Source organism: Siphateles boraxobius, unplaced genomic scaffold (assembly GCF_051911475.1).
Source record: "Siphateles boraxobius isolate OS27281-9 unplaced genomic scaffold, OSU_SipBor_1 7, whole genome shotgun sequence".
Classification (NCBI taxonomy): domain Eukaryota; kingdom Metazoa; phylum Chordata; class Actinopteri; order Cypriniformes; family Leuciscidae; genus Siphateles; species Siphateles boraxobius.
The window spans coordinates 27,657,974-27,678,037 of NW_027509197.1; the positions used below are offsets into that span (position 1 = coordinate 27,657,974).

At 37.1% G+C, this 20,064-nt stretch overlaps 1 protein-coding gene across 4 annotated transcripts; it reads left to right on the forward strand.

Annotated features, from left to right (window-relative positions):
* The first annotated feature begins 402 nt into the window (after positions 1-402).
* On the forward strand, positions 403-19,995 carry gabpa (GA binding protein transcription factor subunit alpha). Of its 4 annotated transcripts, none has more exons than XM_077215486.1 (10): positions 403-534; positions 2,000-2,096; positions 2,224-2,368; positions 2,467-2,551; positions 2,855-3,082; positions 17,250-17,444; positions 17,557-17,610; positions 17,799-17,927; positions 18,965-19,157; positions 19,290-19,995. In XM_077215486.1, the coding sequence occupies exons 2-10, from the start codon at positions 2,020-2,022 to the stop codon at positions 19,549-19,551; spliced, it is 1,368 nt and encodes a 455-aa protein (XP_077071601.1). In that variant the 5' UTR covers positions 403-534; positions 2,000-2,019; the 3' UTR covers positions 19,552-19,995. The 4 variants fall into 4 exon arrangements, with proteins under 4 accessions (XP_077071601.1, XP_077071602.1, XP_077071604.1 ...); XM_077215487.1 differs by having other exon boundaries at positions 434-735; XM_077215489.1 differs by having other exon boundaries at positions 525-731.
* The last annotated feature ends 69 nt before the right edge of the window (positions 19,996-20,064 follow it).

Genomic DNA, 20,064 nt, shown 5'->3' on the forward strand with positions numbered 1-20,064 from the left:
CAAACAAGGAATATGTTGTGGTTTCAAGGAGCACTCGAAAACATACGTAGAGAATAGACAGAACAATCAAATAAGTAGGATTAAGAATAAAATAAATACCTAAAAAAAAGCCTAGGCTACATAAAGATGGAGTAAACAGAAGGCTGATATCTAGATGTGCACGCTATGCAATATATAAACAACTGTAAATGTACATTTACAAGAATCCAATAATAACTGTGTCGATTTTCACACTTCGGACACTGAGAAAGTCAACACCTTCAGAATCTGCTGCTGGCTATTTAGTACAACTAATCAAATAAATACCAATATTTTTATGATATATTGTGGAAACACTGCACAGAATGGGGTGTACATGTTGCTGTCAGTGGGCAGCGAGGCCTCCAGCTCATCCCCGCCCCCAATGCAATGTTGACCAAAAACCAGCATGAACATTCGCTCAACTTATTAGCACACACACTAAACTATAGCCCTTGACACACAGCTTAAGTCCGAAAAAACTCCAACACAGCACTTACTGAACGGGATAAAGAGGTACGTTGGGCCACGATACTAATTTATATGAGATAAACGCGGACAGAAATAAGAATGATACAAGTGTGTGAGGTTATAAGCGTGTCAGTTTTCCCGCTTTCTGCGTGAGCTAACTGTTAGCATCCTGAGGGGAAACAGAGCTAGCTGGAGTGCTAACAGAACTGACAATAACCCAGCCCTCTCACACCCGACAAACAGTAGGTAAAGATATCAGTATATTTTATTCTGGATCTTGTAAAATGTAACTATTTTATCGATAGGTGTTGTTTATGTATATAACTCGGTCGTAAAAAACAGATGCGCGAGTTTTGGTAAAAGTTAGCGCGAGCAGTTCGCGTGAGCATATATTCAGTTCAACCAGGCGTGTCTTTCGTCAGCATACGCTAAGCAGCTAACAAAGAGGCCAGGTATACATACATATTCCATTCATGATTGTACCTTCCATAGATATTATATTCCGCATAATTAAATACCGTGATGTTTCCGTTCGTTTCTTCAGTCGCACGGCTGTTTTCGGAAGTCTTGTCAGCCGCCGTGACTTCGGCCAGGATTTCCGGCTGCTTTTACATCTGCCCTTCTCTTGTTTTGTTTCCGTTTCTTCCATTTCCGTTTTAACTTTCCAGAATCAAAAGTCTTTATGTGTAGCTACCCCTGCAAGTTTCAGAAGTTTTAAAAAGTCGTCTTTTACGCCCAATTCTGCGGTTATATTACGAAACCCAAAAGCATTCCAACATGGCAACTGCGTTTGTATGGTTTCGCGCGTCGTCTTCCCACCCAGTCGCTGGTGGAAATTATATTAATAAAATATTGCGTTTAAATCTACACACTAAAATAAAAATTGGATTGACCAAATGAATGGCATATTTAATAATAAGTGCGTCTCTTGTGTTTAATAAGAGTGCTAATGCAGGGAAAATGTCATGGTGGGCCTCTACTCTAGCAAAGCCTCGGTGTTGCGTGAGAGTTTATGAGACTTCAGAGACTTCTTTGACAGCCTGAGTGCGTTAAGCTGACCATTTAGTGCCTTTTGGCTCACATTTAGATGTTTTATATAACCTAAATGTTCTTTAAAATGCTTGAAATTATTTAAAATAAAGGTTTATTTACAAGATTATAAGCATGAGATAATTTGGTTACACTTTACAATAAAGTTTTATTTGTTACCGTTTCCATAAACTAACGATGAAAACGTCTACACTGCAGCATTTATTAATCTTAGCCAATGTTTGCTAATACATATGTTAACTAACATGGAAACAATTCACTATTTTTATTAACTACTTTAACAAAGACTAATAAACACAAACAAAATAAAATTTGTGTTGTTAGTTCATGTTAGCTAATGTTAGTAATATTAACAAAGGAGGCCTTATTGTAAAGTGTTACTGACAGTTGTACATTTTCTTGTGATTAAATTAATTGCAAAATATTTTGTCTTTTAATTTTTTTTAATGCATTTGCTTAGTTGGACAAGGAGTTTCAGGGATGTCAAAAAGTGAGACAGAGGAAATGATTGAAATTGAGATTGATGGACGGGAGAAACAGGAGTGTTTAGAGGAAGGGTAAGTGATTTCTCTATCTTTCTCATCCTTTTTTCCTCTTTATGTGATATGTTTTGTGGAATCATCTCATTGAACAATGTGTATCTTGTGCCTGTGAAATTATCTGGTTTTTTTGACTAAATGTCAGGATTGAGGAGCAAACCATCACAGCAGCTGAACTGATTACTCAAGACATTGACATCAATGAGCCGATCGGTAACCTAAAGAAGTTACTGGAGCCTCGTCTACAGATCCCGCTGGATGGATATGACATTTGTCTGCAGGACATCCTAGTATGTGCTTCTGTATTAATGTAAACTTATTTGAGCACACTCATTGTATTTATTGGCTGAGCTCTTCACTCCCTGTCTCCGCTCCTTTCCTCATGTAGCTACATCCTGATCACAGCCTGTTCGATCAAGGAGTGAAGACAGATGGCACAGTACAGCTCAGCGTGCAGATTGTCACGAAACAGGGTAACAGTTTACAATGATCTTGTTTTGCTGTTGGACAAATCTGAACTTGTCAACATGCCCTTCAGACAACTGAAAATATTTGGTTAGTTGACGTGTCCTGCGGTGTGAGCACTTTGCTAATTCTTTTATAATTATGCATGCAGCTTTTATGAGCCCATATTGATTGAGAGCTACATGAATATTTGTACTTTCAAAAATTCTGAAAGGACCATTTATATTGAACTACTGAAAGCAAAAAGAAAACCCATTTACAGCAATAAAAAAAAATACTTGACCTGCTTGTGGGTGTGTGGTCTTTTTCAGGTGAAGAGAAATTGAATATTCTGGAGATCGTGAAACCAGTGGAGACTGTGGAGGTGGTGATCGATCCAGACGCGGCTGCTGGCGAGGAAGCCCAACTGGTGGAGGACGGACACGTGATTGCAGTGGAGCGAGCCTCCATTCCTGATGAGACTTCAGAGCAGGTGACCCGCTGGGCGGCCGCATTGGAAGGCTACCGCAAGGAGCAGGTTCGATTGAACATTCCCTATGGTGAGTAGTCCGTTGATATTAACGTGTTTCAGAGTTAAATCAGGGCTCGACAGTGCGAGCATTTCACTTGCCTTTGCGACTAAAAATAGATGTGTGGGAACTGTAAAATACATTTAAGTGTACGTGTGCGAATAAAGGTTTTTTTTTTTAAACAAAAAAGTTTTTTGAACAAAGACGCTGTCTCTACTCTGAACCAATGTTGTCTGCTGAAAATAATAATAATCATGTGATCCACACAAACGCGCCTTAAATTAACGGGTTTCATAGCGCAGCGCATCATATGCTATCCCTATCCCCTATCCTTATATGCGCATCCCTATGCTAAAAACTTGTGGAAAGCGCTCCCAAGGTGTCTGTCGTTGCTATGCAACCATAAACTGCGCTCTCCATGATGATGAGGAAGTATCAGCAAAGGATTTTGATTTCTAGCCCTTTATATAGCTTTACTACTAGATATATTTATGGAGATGAGAAATAAAAACCCGCCCTGTACAGCTATGATCAGCTGTTTGGGCGAGCTTTCGATGTTGTTGTTAGGGAAAGGCAGAAGCTGATCGATTGGTTTTTGTCACATGACCTGCGGTGCGTTTGCGGCATTCTGAAAAGTTGAGATGTTGTTCAGAGGTGGGAGTATGTCACACAGGTCCAAGTCACAAGTAAGTCTCAAGTCCCTACCATCAAGTCTAAAGGCTGATTTATACTTCTGCGTCGGACCTACGCTGGAGCCTCTACGCTATAGACTATGCGTTGGTTTTCATTTATACTTCTGCGTCATTGTCTGCGTTGACGCGCAATTACACATGCAGAGGGAGCATGTGAAACCCGAGGGAGGGGTTTTAGCAGACCAATCACAGCGCTTGCTTCCACGTAGAATTGACGCGTTGTTACATTTTTGGAGAGGTGCGCGTCAGTGTACGCCGAAGGGTACGCGTGCTACACACAGCCTGCGGCGTAGCTACGCCGTGAGTTCGACGCAGAAGTATAAATTGGGCTTATGTCGCAGTACACACAACCAAGTCAAGTCAAGTCAGTGGTTCACTTCAAGCAAGTCAAGTCGAGTCCTGCTAAGGGTCAAGTCAAGTTACAAGTTAACATCATTATAATATTAAAGGGTAACTATACACTAAAACAACTTTTTTTAGTTAATGATCTGTAAGAATGGAGCTTCATAAATGTTGTTCATCATTGATTTGACAAATTTTTTTTTGATATTTGGGTATAAAGTGTTTTAATTTTCAAATATATGGTGTAAAAACGTATGAGTGCTGCCCTCTTCGGGTTAAACGGAAAGCTCCTGAAGTAGGGTACTCTGTAACGGAACTCTGTCACGCCCTTGGTGCGAGCTCACCATGCCCTTGGCAGCCCCTGGTATAAATACATCTGCTTCCGTCAAAACTACTGTAGCGAGTCAGGAATTGGAATTACGAGTATTGAAAACGATCAGGATAGTTTTATATATGAAAATCAACAAACAGCAAATAAAAACAAGCAGCTCTATTAGGGTTGTAGCCGTATGAGATTTTCACGGTATGATAATCGTCTCAGAAAATATCATGGTTTCACGGTATACGGTATTAAAGAATCATTATAATTATAATCATCAGCTACAATGACCCTAAAATGAATGAAAACAGATAGGGTTTTTTGGTTGAACATAGTTTATTAAAACAACCATTTTTTATTGATTTTTTATTTCATTTTCTAAATGAGTCTATGAACTTTTATTTTGACAGTTTGTACTAAACTCCTTTGAGTTTCAGTCAAGAGTGTATTTAACGATGATTCTTTTAAATAAAATTATGAAATGCTCATTTCTCTCAGAGCAGCTCTGGATATGTTCATGTGTTCACGTCCTCATATAGTGAGTGAGACGGCAGACGCTTTAAACACCATGAGCCTCACACATACTACAGAATATAGATTTACAGTATAGCAGTTTTTTGACACACACTCATAGCGCTTTGATTTATTGCACAGCTATATTTTAGATTTATTCATCCATCTATCAAATTGCGCTTTTTTCGTGTCATCTGTGTCAAAATGGAAATAATACGGCCTTAAGTTGTAAATGGAACTTTATCTGCAGGGAGGGATGGTGTTCGCGAATATTGGAGAACATGTTCGATGTATATCCTCCTTTTGCAGACACTCTTCGTCCACATTTCTGGACACAACTGGATATCCACCTTCAAGGAAAACCCCGCGTTCGTTTTTCGGATACCCAAAGTATTCCCACACTGCAGATTTCAACTTTTTTTCGGCGGGGGGAAAGAGATTAGAATTTGCGACCTCTGTCTCAGACATTTTCTCCGCTGTACATGTATTGGTAAAGTCTAAGCTCAAGTGGAAAGAAGTTGCATATGCACTGGTGAGATCTGGTTTAATTTTTTTTCCAAAACCTTGGATAAGCAAATGTTCACGATATGATAATCATACATGTCAATAGGCATGTGCCGGTATCAAATTTTCATGCTGCGATTAATTGATTGAGCTATTATCACGGTATACGGTATTATCACGATATTTTAATTGCACAAGAGAAACAGACGGATTGGGGGTATCTAAAAAAAAACTTGCATCACAATGTGTAATTGTGATTGTCAAAACATTAATTTTATTTTTTAGTGACAACATGTTATAGTGTTTACATGGTTACTGAGGCTACTGTTTGTATTATTGCTTAACACAATTTTCATGATTTCAATTAAATTCTTGGATTTAATTTCAATCTTGATTCAATATTGACTCATTTGGATAAATATTAGGTAGGCTACAGTAGATAGCCTGCATTTAAATGTTTCTCAAGAAAAAATATATCTCACATAATGCTGTAAACATACAGAGAGAAATTAAATATAATGCATACAATATAAATATAATAATAATATAAATATAAAAATGTAAAATGCCGTAATTTTCATTATAATAACAATTATATAATGACAAGTAAACATATATTAAAATAATATAGTGCACATATTTAGCAAAATACTCCTCTCTATAGCTATTTTCTTATAGTCAACTAACATTAAATGGCTTTCCTGAGGTAAATGTAACGTTCTGTGACATAATTGTTCTCCTGCAGTGTTATTGACCTCTTTCCGTGGTTGAAAAACACTGATTGATCGAAAGTACGTACCTTTCGGTGGGTTGTACTGTATCTTTAATAAAAAGTAACAGATGATCGGTTTACTTGATCTGAGGCGCGCGATCTGTCACGTCACATTTACAAGCACCAAAACAGTATTTATTGTCTGAATTTCGTTATAAAACCTGAGAGCTGATATTTTTTTCATATCAAAAGTAACCTGCTCTGTCTAGTCTGTCGGTGTCAGTGTCCTCTTTGCTCCGCGATTTTTCTCTGGGTGAGAAAATGGATGTGTGGCGCGAGACCGTGTGAAAGTGTCAATTGCGTGAGTCTCAAGCTGAATGCGTGAGAGTTGGCAGCCATGCGGGGGATAAATAGTCGGCAGCGTTCCTCCTTCCGCCGTGCTTCTTCTCCATGTGAGGATTGTTTACATTAGACTAGAGTGCGCACTGCATGCACACAGTGCTTATACATGTGATGTGGGGATTGTTTACATCAAAGTGCACATGTGTTTTGCGCAGCATATACGCATTGTTTTTTAAGCGGTTGATGGAAAATAAGCTGATGCGCGTTCTAAAAATCTAAATTCGGATCTATTATTTTTCACGGTATTTCGAAGTCCCCGCGATAACAATATCGTGCATATTCATTACCGCGATTTATCGCATTACCGAATACCGGCACATGTCTACATGTCAATATCTGATAAACCGTCATACCGGTATACCGTTACAACCCTAAGCTCTATGCACTTTTTAAGGCAAGATTCTATTCTGTGGCATTTCCTTCTGACCGTCGTCAATAGCAACGCATTATAACACAGCGCAAATCCATGCATCACAACGGACGTGCTCTCTCCTTTCATTCAAATACAACTTGCTGTCTTGCGTCTCCGTTTTTGATTGTATTGAAAATGAAATCAGAGTTAATTTATTGTTTACAGAGTTTGGTAATATTGTTGTGATCATCTTGTCTGGACGATTGTTTTGTACGCTGTACAAAATGGATTTATAAACAGGTACGATTTAAAACATTAATGTGAACTTTTCTTCGTGGAAGCTTCACGTTTATTTCAAGTGAGTGAGATAAAATATTTAAACTCAAAACAACATTTTGAAGTGTATTGCAGATACTTTTTTTGTGCATGTTCTGCAGACAGGGTGACCATCATCGATTAAGTTTCCCTCAGGACTTTTGTAAAAGCCAAAATATGACCACACCTCAGATTTGGTCCTCTTAAAAGGCAGAAAAATCAGGTGAAGGTGGGGAAGAAAAGACTTCAAATGACCGCTCTGTTGCAAAGCTACTTGCGCCACTCCAGTTGCTCTCCATGTTAGCCAGTCTGACAGCAGCTGTCAATTAATCCGTCTCTGCGGGTCTCAGGGGCACGTCCCCCCGCTCAGCCCCGCCCTCAGTTCGTCCCCTCTATCTCCGCTGGGCTCTGCCCACTTTTCTAGCATTTTTCAAATACTGCCAGTGGGTGGAGTCGGGCTTTGACCAGGGGTTTAGTTACCCTTTAATAGTATATTCATATAATTTATTATAGCATGCATTTATGATTATCAAAATTTGAAAGTAAAACATTTGAAGGTAAATTCACAAATGTAATGAATTAATTATATTGGTTTTATAGTAAATGTCATATGTTTAACTTTGCTTATATATTTTTTTTATGGAATATCACCGGCAGACATTAACTTTCTCATCAAGAGCTAATAGGGCTGGGTATTGACACAAATTTCACAATTGGATTCGATTTCGATTCACAAGCTTGCAATTCGATTCGATTTCGATTACGATTCGATTCGATTCAATATTGATTATTTTGGATATCAGGTACAATACATGGCAAATTTTCTCAAGGAAAACAAATCTCTTAACCAATGCTGTAAACTATGGGAGTCAGTTGTATCATTAAAATTGTTTCATTAGCCTACTATAGCCTAATATTAAAGGTAAAGATTTACTGATTTGTATACAAACAATTACACTTTTGTTTATTTTTCTAATAATAAAGTTATATGAAATATAAATATTTAAATGGTAGCTGTCATAAAGACTTGCCAGATTTATTCAAACGTGCATTAAATATTGAAAAACATAAAATAATTATAAATTAACATAAAATGCATATGTAATATGGTGCATATATTTAGCAAAATGCTCCTCTCTAGAGTTAATTTTTCTAGCTGACTAACGAGTTCATGGTCACTGGATATGGTTTTTCTGAGGTAAATGTGACGTTACATGACATTGTTTACAAGCTGTTTCACTGACGTCTTTCCTCGGTTGAAACAATGATTGAGCGATTCCATGTGACAACAATGATTTCGATAAGTTATACTCTATCTTTTAACACACTTTCAGGTGCTCATTCATGTTTATTTCACGCTGTAACTGGTAATATTAAGGCGGAAGAGAAGATTATGTGTGCTCGGCGCTGCTGCTTCTCTTGAGCTGAGCGCGCCAGAGCGATCTCACGCCACAGCGCCAAAACGGTATTTATGTTTTTGAATTTCGTAAGAAAATGGACGTAATTTGAAATCTGAGACTTTGTTTCATATCAATAGTAACAAAGCACAAAGATTATTGCGTTTATTGGATGGGATGCGCGCTACAATGTTCCATTCATTCATCAACTGAAAACAGGATGACTAATCGATTCTTGGGATTTAAGAATCGATATCGGTTCGTAAAAATGAGAATCGATTAAAATCGAGAAATCGATATTTTTTACCCAGCCCTAAGAGCTAATATTTGAACCTTTAAATTGATTTGCATGGACATTTTTTTCGAACTATGTTCTAACCATTTTTTTTTCTAACCATGCATTTATACTGCAATTTAAACACCTTAAATAATGTTATGAGATTAATGATTTAAATATAATCATTTTACCATAGAAAAAATTAGATGCTAAAAAATAATAAATTATATTTTTTTTAATTGTGAAATTAAAACCGCCAAATCACTGTCTTAATGTACGAGTCATAGAAGCATTCATTCAACTGATTCGTTCCAAACGGAAGATTCATTCTGGAACTAAGCAACTAGGTCACTGAATCACAAAAACCCTGGATTTTGTTTGGAACTATTGTCATTGGAGAAATAGAGCAAAAACAGAGAATATTTACAATATTACGTCTAAAATGTCAAATCACAATATTCACTCTTTGTTTACTGAACTGTTGTATAAAATCATTATCACATTTGCAATCGCGCCAATATTCTAGAAAATGTTTTTATTAATATTATTTGTTATAAATGTAAAAAAAAACATCTTGAATTTTGGGTGCATATTAATCCTGCTGCTATTTTGCCCTCCAACCCCCTGATAACATCTGACCCTGCTTCAAGAGTAACATAAAATACGCCGAAACATCATTAACAGTTTTCTGTTGTTTTTCGTCATTGGAAAGAGTGACATATTTGGCTTTAAAGCGTGATTTGAAAGAAACTGTGGCAAATGTCTGTGTGAACTTATGCACGTTATACAAAACTAATGCCATTATTAATTATCATTTGAATCTATTGACAGCCTTAAGCTACATTTGAAAACATTATTTTGTATAAAGAGGCATGCTGTTTTGACCACTATTCTCTCTAGATTTAATGTTAGTCAAATTACCTTGACAAACTATACATCATTGAAAAGATATAAGACTCAAGTTTCAGAATTTGACCACTATTGTATTCTGAGAAACGTATAGTGACAGTTATGTCTTAATTTGTGTCAGGAGTTATGTAATCAAAAAATGAGTCGATACCTTTAATATGAATTATGAGCGTCAGCCGGTCTCATTCAGAAAAAAACTCCTGTGAGGTCGTCATGACAGTGCTTGACAAAACAACGTCCCTCAGGGCTTTTAGCTAAAAAATGTGCAGATTTGGAGAAATATTAATAGATTCTCATAGGTTTACTATAGATTTATATAGACAGGAATAATATTTATTGAATTTATACCCAAATGGGCCGATGTAATCATTATGAGCGCTGGATACTCTGATGTACTGTGTTTTCAATCCATACTGGCAGCCTGAGGGCGCTGTGTGCACATGCAGTCCATATATGGAACACACGAAGAAGAGCCATAATCATGTGACATCCCTATACACAAAGCTTCCAGAGATCGCTGTAAAATGCAGATAAAGACGTTTTGAAGACAATAAACATGATTGCAATGATATTTGATTTACCTGTGTTTTTCGAGCCATGTCAGGTATTTTCATAATAATAGATTATATTTATAATGTAATGCTAATCGATATAGACTTTATCATCGTGCAGAATACTATAAAATAATATATTTTCTGTCTGATTTTTTTTATCTGAAGCCAAATCAGATCACAGAAGGTTATTTACAAACACTCAACTTGCCCTATAAAGTAAGTTTGGAGAACAAACATGGTTTAATCTCATAAATTGTCGTGTATTGATGTTGTGCTAAGCTAACATGCTAGCTAGGCCTAGGTGCACCTGCCACCTAGTTGTTATATTTATGATTTTTTTCTAAATAAGAATGCTTACTGAAATGTTTCTTTTTTCTAGAAGGTCATTTGATACAGTTTCAAATGTGAAGTGAGAACTTAAAAAAAAAGAAATTAGGGATTAAAACAGCGTGAATAGCCAGTTGTTAGTAATTATAATGAAGACAAAAGAAAAACATATTTAGAGCCATAACCAGGCCGGAGAGGTGTGATTGTGTGCAGGAAAGACTGAGACTGAATGGGGCTCGTTTGCACCACAAAACCATAGAGACAACAGACTGAATAGATACTTAGAACTTGAAAATAAACATCAGTTTGCATTTTAGAGTCTAATCAAAATAAAGTCATATGAAATGATCTTGAAAAACATTTTACTAAATACAGAGTTTTAGACTTGTCATCTTCAGATTTTAAATACAACATGGTCAGACATGTGGCTTTAGCTGCAGTGCATTCATAGATTGATAGAATGCCAACTTCAATATTATTTTTATGAAGATATTTCATAATAAAAAAAATCTAATAACTTTACGAAACTTTGAAGCTATTTATAACTATTTTTTCATTATGACAATAATTAATTCTACATTTGCAATAAACTACCAGGTGTCAGCTTTCAAATGAGATCATACTTGTGCTTTTAGTACAAAGGGTTCATGAACTGTATGTGTTTTAGTTTGGGTATGCCATTTCTGGGGATTTTTCAAAAGTGGGATTGAAGCTTAACAGGGTAATAACTTTAAATCTGATAGTAACTGAACTATTTAAACAAAAAAACACTTCAGTGCGCCGGCGCTCTGGCAACGGTTAACAGGTTAACTATAACAAACAGTTTAAACAAGCCATAGCTTACTTTTAGACGTGGTGAATGAAGTTTGAGGTTGTGATGGTCGTGTCCGATATCCCTTGCCAGTTATTATGTGTACAGCAAATCTTCTTGTATGAATATGGTCAATTTCTAGTGTTTATAGGCTCAATATATAAGTCTCGAGTCATTGGATCTCAAGTCAAAGTAAAGTCAAGTCATTTTCTTAATTTAGTCAAGCAAGTCCTTAAATTTGTGACTCGAGTCAAGTCATGTGACTCGAGTCCCCCATCTCTGGTTTTCATCTCGCCGCGGCATCGGCGGGCCTGGAAAAATGAGCGCGTCGCTTACATTCATTTCGTTTTTGAGGACAACTTATGGCGCTTTTTCACCGCAAGGTAAGACTCAGCACGGCTCGCTGCGCTCTGCTTTTCCACTGCAGTTTAGTAGGCTACCGCTTCAAAGTGGGTGGGTTTATAGATTGTTCGTTAAAGTTGCTGAAAAACTTCATGTCTCGCTGGATCCGCTCCTCTGCTACCAACGAGAGGAACGTCTGCACTTCGTCTACTGACCAGTCACCACGATTCAGCTATTTCTTTAGTCAAGTTTATTTTTAATTTTTTTCAAGCAAGTCTAAGCAAAATTGTGCAAACAAATAATACTGTGCAAATAATATAGTGTAATGTAAAATATACATTTGAAATATATTCATTTTCATTTGTACAGTACATTTATAGGCTATATGGATTTTATGTCATAGGAATAATTATATAAATCATTATGTAAGGCCCGGGTGGATCGGCCCAAAGAAGGTTTTCCGGTCAGCGGGTGAAGGTCTCTGCGTCTTACTGTCTTTCCTTTTCCGCAACATTCAAGATTAAATGAAATAAATTTTTTCATATGTATTGACTTATTTCATCTCACTCCATAAATGAAAAGGGTTTTAATGATATCTGGGTATCTTTAAAAGTGAGCGAATGTTTGATTACTTTTTTTTAACTCTTTAATTATGTTTTACCCTCTCAGATTAGGAAGCTATATCACTTGGAGGTCCTTGCGTCTTCCGCAGGTTTCACAATACAAGCTCGCCAGTTTTGTTCACCAAACAGAGGAAATTGGCTAATATCTTAGACGGTCGGATTCACCCTTACTCGATCAAAGATATTTCGATAGCCCTCATGGAATTGCATACACTTGACCTTAATTTAATCGTTTTACTTCTGTAGAGGTTTTGGCCACTATTATAGGTCGACCAACTATACTTCTCTTATAATAGTTTGGATTGGCCAAGCCCGTGATTTCTCACGTTCATGAGTCTGCTGACGTAAGACGAGCTGACGTGTTATCTGGTGCGCTCGAGCTTCGTTTACAGTCTGAGGGAGACACACGCTGTAAACAAAACAATCTTTGCAAACATGTCTAAGGATTTCGACACAGGGGAAGACTTGCATTTTTTTTAACCAGACATATTTATTTGAACCCGAATACACGGACGCACCAGATACACGTCAGCAGCGTCTTACGTCAGCAGCGTCACTGGCCTCGTGAACGCTGATTGACCACAGAACCGGAAGAGAATACAATGCTGAATAAAGTCATCGTTTTAGTTATTTTTGGAAAAAAATGTATTTTCGATGCTTCAAAAAATTCGAACTAACCCCCTAAGGTCACGTGGACTACTTTGATGATGTCTTTATTGCCGTTCTGGAAAAGGACAGTATACGGTACATAGATTTTCAATGGAGGGACAGAAAACTCTCGGACTAAATCTAAAATATCTTAAACTGTGTTCCGAAGATGAACAGAGGTCTTACGGGCTTGGAACGACATGAGGGTGAGTCATTAATGACATAATTTTCATTTTTGGGTGAACTAACCCTTTAAGACAGAGGTAATTAGGCACACCCAGATATTTAGGTTGATCAAACAGCATTTCGCTGCTCTAAACGGAACTAACTTGCCTCTTGCAAACCAAGTACACTTGAATTGATGTCAAATATTAGTCATCACTAATCTGACGCAGAATATACAAATCCGATAATCTACTTGGGAAAACAATCTTAGAATCAGTCAGAATAAAATCAAATTTTTACAATCTATTGACCAGGTAATAAAGCAATAATTCAAAAATCCAATTCATACAATAAAATCATCGGTCAATCAAATACCATAACAATTTGGGAAGCTAAGAATTAAAGAAATATTTACCTGGCAACGAAATACTGCACACAGCGATCGTGTGGGAAAATCTAGTTACAGATTTCCCGAACATCTGCCCATTTTCCTTATAAACCCAGATAGTTAAATTTGCTTACCAAATGGTGGTGTCTGTCATTATAATTAGATGTTGGTCCCCTAGTGAGGGGCTCACAACTGTGAGATCAGAATGGAGGATCTGGTGGAGGGAACACCTTTAAGGGACACATCACTTTTCTCATATTTTGTAACTTTATTTTGTAACGAAATCGACTTGAAAAATGCCTTTGCCTGCCTTAGACATTGTCAGTTAACCAGTTTAAACATGCTTGAAGAAATATACATTTCATTACATTTTGGAGAACAGACAGAAGAAGATCCGCCGATGTGCATTTGATCGTTGTTTGTGTTCAGGAACTGTTAGCGGTCATGAGCGCGAGCACACGTGAAGAGTTAACTCTTTCTTCTCTGTGTCAATGGTTCCCTTTACATGCCTTTGAATGCAAAACTCTGCAGAGTCACTTTATTTCGACATTGTCTAATAATCCAAATGTAGTTGTAGATTTCCTTTTGGTTTCTTGTGGTTTTCCTGTCTCGAAACCTGAAGACCGAAAAATAAAGCAGCAGGACTTGACGATTCAGTTAGCGGCCCAACAGCCGAACACTTCTTCAGACTATTGCTCTTTTGTTTTGATTAACCGCTAAACCGCGAGATTTGTTGCTTCTTCACCCCGGTAAGAAAAAATCCCATACCGTCACAGCCCTAGTTTTCAGTGAGTTTCAGGTGAGGAGGAGAAGGGGGGAGAAGGGGGAGATTGTCAAAGTGAGGTGTGAGTTGCACTGTGGGCTGCGTCTTGGATATTCCTGTTGCAAGGGAGGGTTCAAATGTTAATTCTCAGGAGAGCCTTTTGTTCTCTCGAGGGGTAGCCCAGACTTTCTGGCACTCGCCTTACAATTATTACATTATAATAATAATTGTTTGGCATTCTAAAACACCAGTGATAATGTAATGTAGATTGAGACTATATCATAACTAAAACGATGTTAGAGCCTCTTTAATGTCCAGGTACAAGTCAATGCTTTTTCTTTGTTCAATGTGCACAGTTCATGGGTTGAAGCCGGTTGAAGCTCTTAATTTTGAGCTCTCAAAGTGCACCAGATTGATGCATTTAACCTTAAAATCACAGAAAATGCAAGGATGATTCAGAATTTAATGTAAGTGGCGATTGATAACCTTGTTGACAATATAGGCCTACCTAATGTACTGACGGTAACAAAGTTGTGCTGTTGATGCTCGCGCATTTATTTATAACATATTATACAGTTAAGAAAAATCACACCAGAGTGCTGTTTTCCTGATTACAATCACGTTTGAAATGGAGACACGTTTGAAACGTTTGATTTACGGAGATTTCATAAATCAATAAACAAATAGTTAAAATTAAGTCACTTAGGCCTGCTACATTTTAAATGCAATGACTGTTTTTGTTCTGTTTCAGCAGCAAATATAGTTCCAAACAAAGATCACAGCAGAACCATAACACTCCATCTCACAGGAACACTAAACATTCTTTTCAACATTCCTTATTTGTATATTCAAAAAATATTTAAAACAATCTCATAATCTCATTTAATACAGTTGTAATTTTTCTATGTAAATTGTTTAATTTGATTGGTAACAGCCTTATAGTGTCTCATTATTCTAATTAAATGTATTAATCAAATTTAAGAATTTAAAATGAAAAATGGAGCATACATTTAATAAAATTAGGGAAAAAAATGCCCATTATAAAGGTAAAAAAATTATTCTGATAAGAGTGTTTTGCAACAGTAACAATTTAAGTTTGAAGGGAGTAAAGCCTCTGTTTAGGCTATTAAAGAAATGTAATTTTGACAAAAGAAGAACTTTAATTTTAAATAAATGTTAATTTTAAATTAGCCTACTTCAGTGTGATATGTTACCATATTATCATGCTTAACACTGAGAATTTGAATAATTGTAATATGATGATCAGATAAAGATATCTAAATCAGAGAAAATCATAGGTTCGGGCAGTTGGCGTGGATTATTTAATGCTAACAGTGGTTTCGGGTGACTCAAAGTGTAAAAAATGTTTAAATTTAAAATGTACAAAATTTTGTTACGGGGGGGCATGCCCCCAGACCCCCCTAGAGGTACTGAGCTCCACCCACAAAAATACTGTGGGAAACACAGTATATGATGGTCTACAAAAAATACAAATTTCATTATCTTATTATTAAAATACATGTTAAGGATTTCACCACCTCCGCCTCGTTTTAAGTATTACATGTGATTACAGAATTATATTTAGATCTATGGCATTATATTTATTTAGATTGTGGTATGAAAGGTTGCAGTGATGAGCATTTAGCCGATCACAGATATGTTGAGCGCATGAATGCAGTGATCTCATCATTGCAACTCAATTTTTGCACACTAACGATTGCTTTCATCATAACTAACAGTGCAAACACAATGTAAATAAGAGATTCATTGATTATAAGAGGAGTTTTGACGAGAGTCCAGAACTCTGTTACTGATAAACTCGCACTTTGATTGACAGCTCCAGCGATTGTAAAGGGAGTGTTCTTTGATCCTTTTCTATGTATAATTTAATCACAGTTGAAATAACAGAATATTTTCATCCTAGTAAGAGAAACAATGTGAAGCTGACTGTTTAGTCACTGGTTTGTTTTACTGACACAGACAAAGAACATCTGACTGTAACTACATGAAACATTACCTATCAGAAATCACTTTTTACAGATCAGGCAGTGGAATTAACACCGTTACTTGCATGTTGTTGCATTATTGTCGAATCCATATCATAAAAGTCTGTTTGCAAAGCCTGCACAAAAATTGCGACTGATTTACCAAAAACAACTAAATAAAGCTCAAGTGAGACATTCACATTGTTGGAAATAAATTACCTTCCAAGGGATCCTAATGCTAGGAAAGTGGTTATGTTATTTTTAGTCCAGTGATCCTGTATCACTCTTCTCTCCTCGTCATCTCACTAACACACCAGTGGGCGGGGCCAACATTGCAATGATGAAGTAGGCGTTGATTTTCTTCTGCAGAGGTGGTCTTCACCTATAGATAGGCACATTCCACAATGTGTTGTATATTGTATATTTTGTAACATAAATGTATTTGCTGTCACTTTCGATCAATTTAAAGTGTCCTTGCTGAATAAAAGTCAAAATTTCTTTTAAAAAAAATTCTTTGTTAGAAGAAAGAAATTCTAGTGTTCATTCTTTTTAACACTAATTACTGCATGTATTTATTCTAAATAATGAGATGCTTCTTGAAATATGAAATGACAATTAAATTGTGAAAGGAATCATGATACAATTAATTGGTGCAATTAATAGCAAGTTTACTTCTGAAAATAGGTCAGGAATTGCATTTTTAGATAAACGAATATGTAATACACTTACTACAAATTATAACTTTAAACTATAATAAAATCAAATTTGTATATGCTCCAATGTAATGTCATTGTCGGATCATTGCATTTTTACAAACAGAGTAAATCCATCTGATAAGGTTTGTGTCTTTATGTCAGACCCGGTGCAGTGGACAGCAGATCAGGTGATCCACTGGGCAGTTTGGGTTATGAAGGAGTTTGGGATTGAGGAAATGGAGGTGGGTGGCATTCACATCCCCGGCCGCCAGCTCTGTGCTTTTAGCCAGGAGGAGTTCCTCCAGAGAGTGCCTAGCGGAGAGATCCTGTGGAGCCACCTGGAGCTTCTACGCAAGTGTAAGTTTCACAAACGAAAGAGTGTGTGTGGTGTGTATTCTCAAATGCAACCCTCCCTGATGCAATCACAATATTTTTAGCCAATTTTCAATCTTTGTAATGCTCTGTGCAGATGTACTTGCAAGTCAGGATCAGGGTCAGGAAGCAACAGTCACCATTGATCAACGTGAGTATCTATAGATCCTGAATCATCAACAAAAGCACTTTTTGAGTACCTTCTTGAGTAACACTTTATATAACCTGCACATGACTGTTGCTCAAAGGGCAGTTTTGTGTCTCCAGGCAACACTTAAGCTTTTCGATGAAAGGAGCATGTGTTGGTCTTCTGGGTAACAGTTTCTTGATATTCTCCAGCTATGCAGATCATTCCTGCCCCTGTGCAGCAGGCCACACCCACAGCCATTAAGGTGATGAAGCACAACAAAACACCCCGAGCCCCCCGGATCTCAGGAGAGGAGCGCAGCTCCCCTGGCAACCGCACAGGTACATACAAACACTGTGTAAAAGCGCAGGTTTATCAATATTATAATGCTTGTTTGAAATAAATTAATGTAAGTGGTGTGTTAAATACATGCCATTTTTCAGTATAAATTGTTAATGTATTAAATATTATACAATATTATCTAATATATTGATGATGAAATTAGTAAGTAATCTTTGAAATGCCACCTATATAATGTATTGTGTGAGGTCAGTATAATAATAAAAAAAAAAGAAATTAATTATTTTATTCAGGAAGGACAAATTAACGGTTAGCGGGAAGCAACTGTTGTTCTTTTAAACTTTCGATTCATCAAAATAATCCTGAAAAAAAATGCATCATGGTTTCCACAAAAATAGTACGTTTTCAACTGATGGTTGTTTTTTGTTGTTTCTTTGCTCTGCGAATCATCATATTAGAACGATTTCAGAAGGATCATGTGACACTGAAGACTGGAGTAAAAACAGTTCTTTTAAATTGTAATATTTCACAATATTACTGTTTTTATTGCATTTTGTCAGCGTAAGAGACCGGTAGTTTACATATTGATGAAATGTCAGAAATCTTAATCTAATGTCTTCATTTTATTGAATAAATTGACTTTCATTTTATGGACCATGGTGGAGAATAAAGCAATAAGCCGACATGGAGAGTAGTGCCCAACCCCCCACCCCAGCTTCTAAATTCAATCTAAAACACAGCTTAACCGGGCTTATTGCTTTTATAAAACAGTTAGTTCATAAAAAAATAGTTATTTTAATATTTATCACAGGTGTATGTTTGTAGAGTAATTTACAACAGCTTGGGAGATGGCTCAACCAATCAGAAACAAGGACCAAAACTATCCGTTTTATAAGCATTTTCCTCTTCCTGTCATTCCAAATTCAGCATCCTGTGGTGCAAATCGCAAATCAACAATTTAATGGAAGCCATTATTTAAATTCTAAACTTGCCCAACCCTCATACTAAGAAAAATACCATGCACAACTCTTAATAAATGATTTTGAGTTGATTATTATTGTGTTGTGTGACCTCTCAGGTAATAACGGTCAGATTCAGCTGTGGCAGTTTCTCCTGGAGCTGCTGACGGATAAGGACTCTCGGGACTGCATTTCCTGGGTGGGAGAGGAAGGCGAGTTCAAACTCAATCAGCCTGAGCTGGTAGCTCAGAAATGGGGTCAACGCAAGAACAAGCCCACCATGAACTACGAGAAACTAAGCAGAGCACTCAGGTGCATTTCATTTCCTTTCTCTGGTTTAGGTGCTTTTGGAGAGATGCAACTAGTAGCAATATATCATTTTTTTAATTGTTTTAAATAATATTAAAACTTCAACAAAAACACTATCTTGTCTCCTCTCTACAGGTACTACTATGACGGAGACATGATCAGCAAAGTGCAGGGTAAGCGCTTTGTCTACAAGTTTGTGTGCGACCTGAGGACTCTGATTGGATACAGCGCTGCAGAGCTCAACAACCTGGTCACGGAGTGCGAACAGAAGAAACTCGCTCGAGTTCAGCTGCACGGCCTTGGCCAGCCCGTCAACACAGTCACGCTGGCCACCGCCACAGGGCAGCCCGTCACCACAGTCACTCTGGCTGCAGCAACTTTAGAGAAAGACAGTTGAGGAGGGAGTGGCTTGCCTCTCCCAGCCAATTAGGAGACAAGTTTAAGATGGGAGGAAACCGGGTTAAACATTTGACTTTGGGCAGGGAGGGAGACAGCGGGTTTGTAAGCAGATGTACGCTTTGTTATGAGTGTGTATGTGTGTTTGCGTGTCCTTAAAATGCTTAAGAGAGCGAATGTGTGCGTTTGTGAGATATAAGAATAGATGATCATGTATGAGCTTTCAGTTTTTGTATGCTTGTTCTCTGACTGCAGGGTTGCATCGGCTATATTTCCATTGTATATACATCTATGTTTTTGATAGCCATGTGGGCAGTGTATTTTGATATTTTCCATTTGTAAAGGATCTTTTCTTTTTTATTTTTGAGCGTCCAATTCCCTCAAGGTGAGGTACTTTTTACTGTCCACCAGAGGGCAATAAAGAGACAGTTGGTTTTTGAATTGATCAAGTCTTGCATAATGCAGCAGAAAATGAAACATCCCCCCCCCCCATTTTTTCTTGGCTTGTGCACCA

Bases quoted from the DNA above. Each gene is read 5' to 3' on its own strand.
- gabpa (XM_077215486.1), top strand. From the start codon at position 2,020: ATGTCAAAAAGTGAGACAGAGGAAATGATTGAAATTGAGATTGATGGA. The intron at 2,369-2,466 runs GTATGTGCTTCT...TTCCTCATGTAG, and splicing joins TTTGTCTGCAGGACATCCTA to CTACATCCTGATCACAGCCT. The intron at 17,445-17,556 runs GTAAGTTTCACA...TGCTCTGTGCAG, and splicing joins CCTGGAGCTTCTACGCAAGT to ATGTACTTGCAAGTCAGGAT.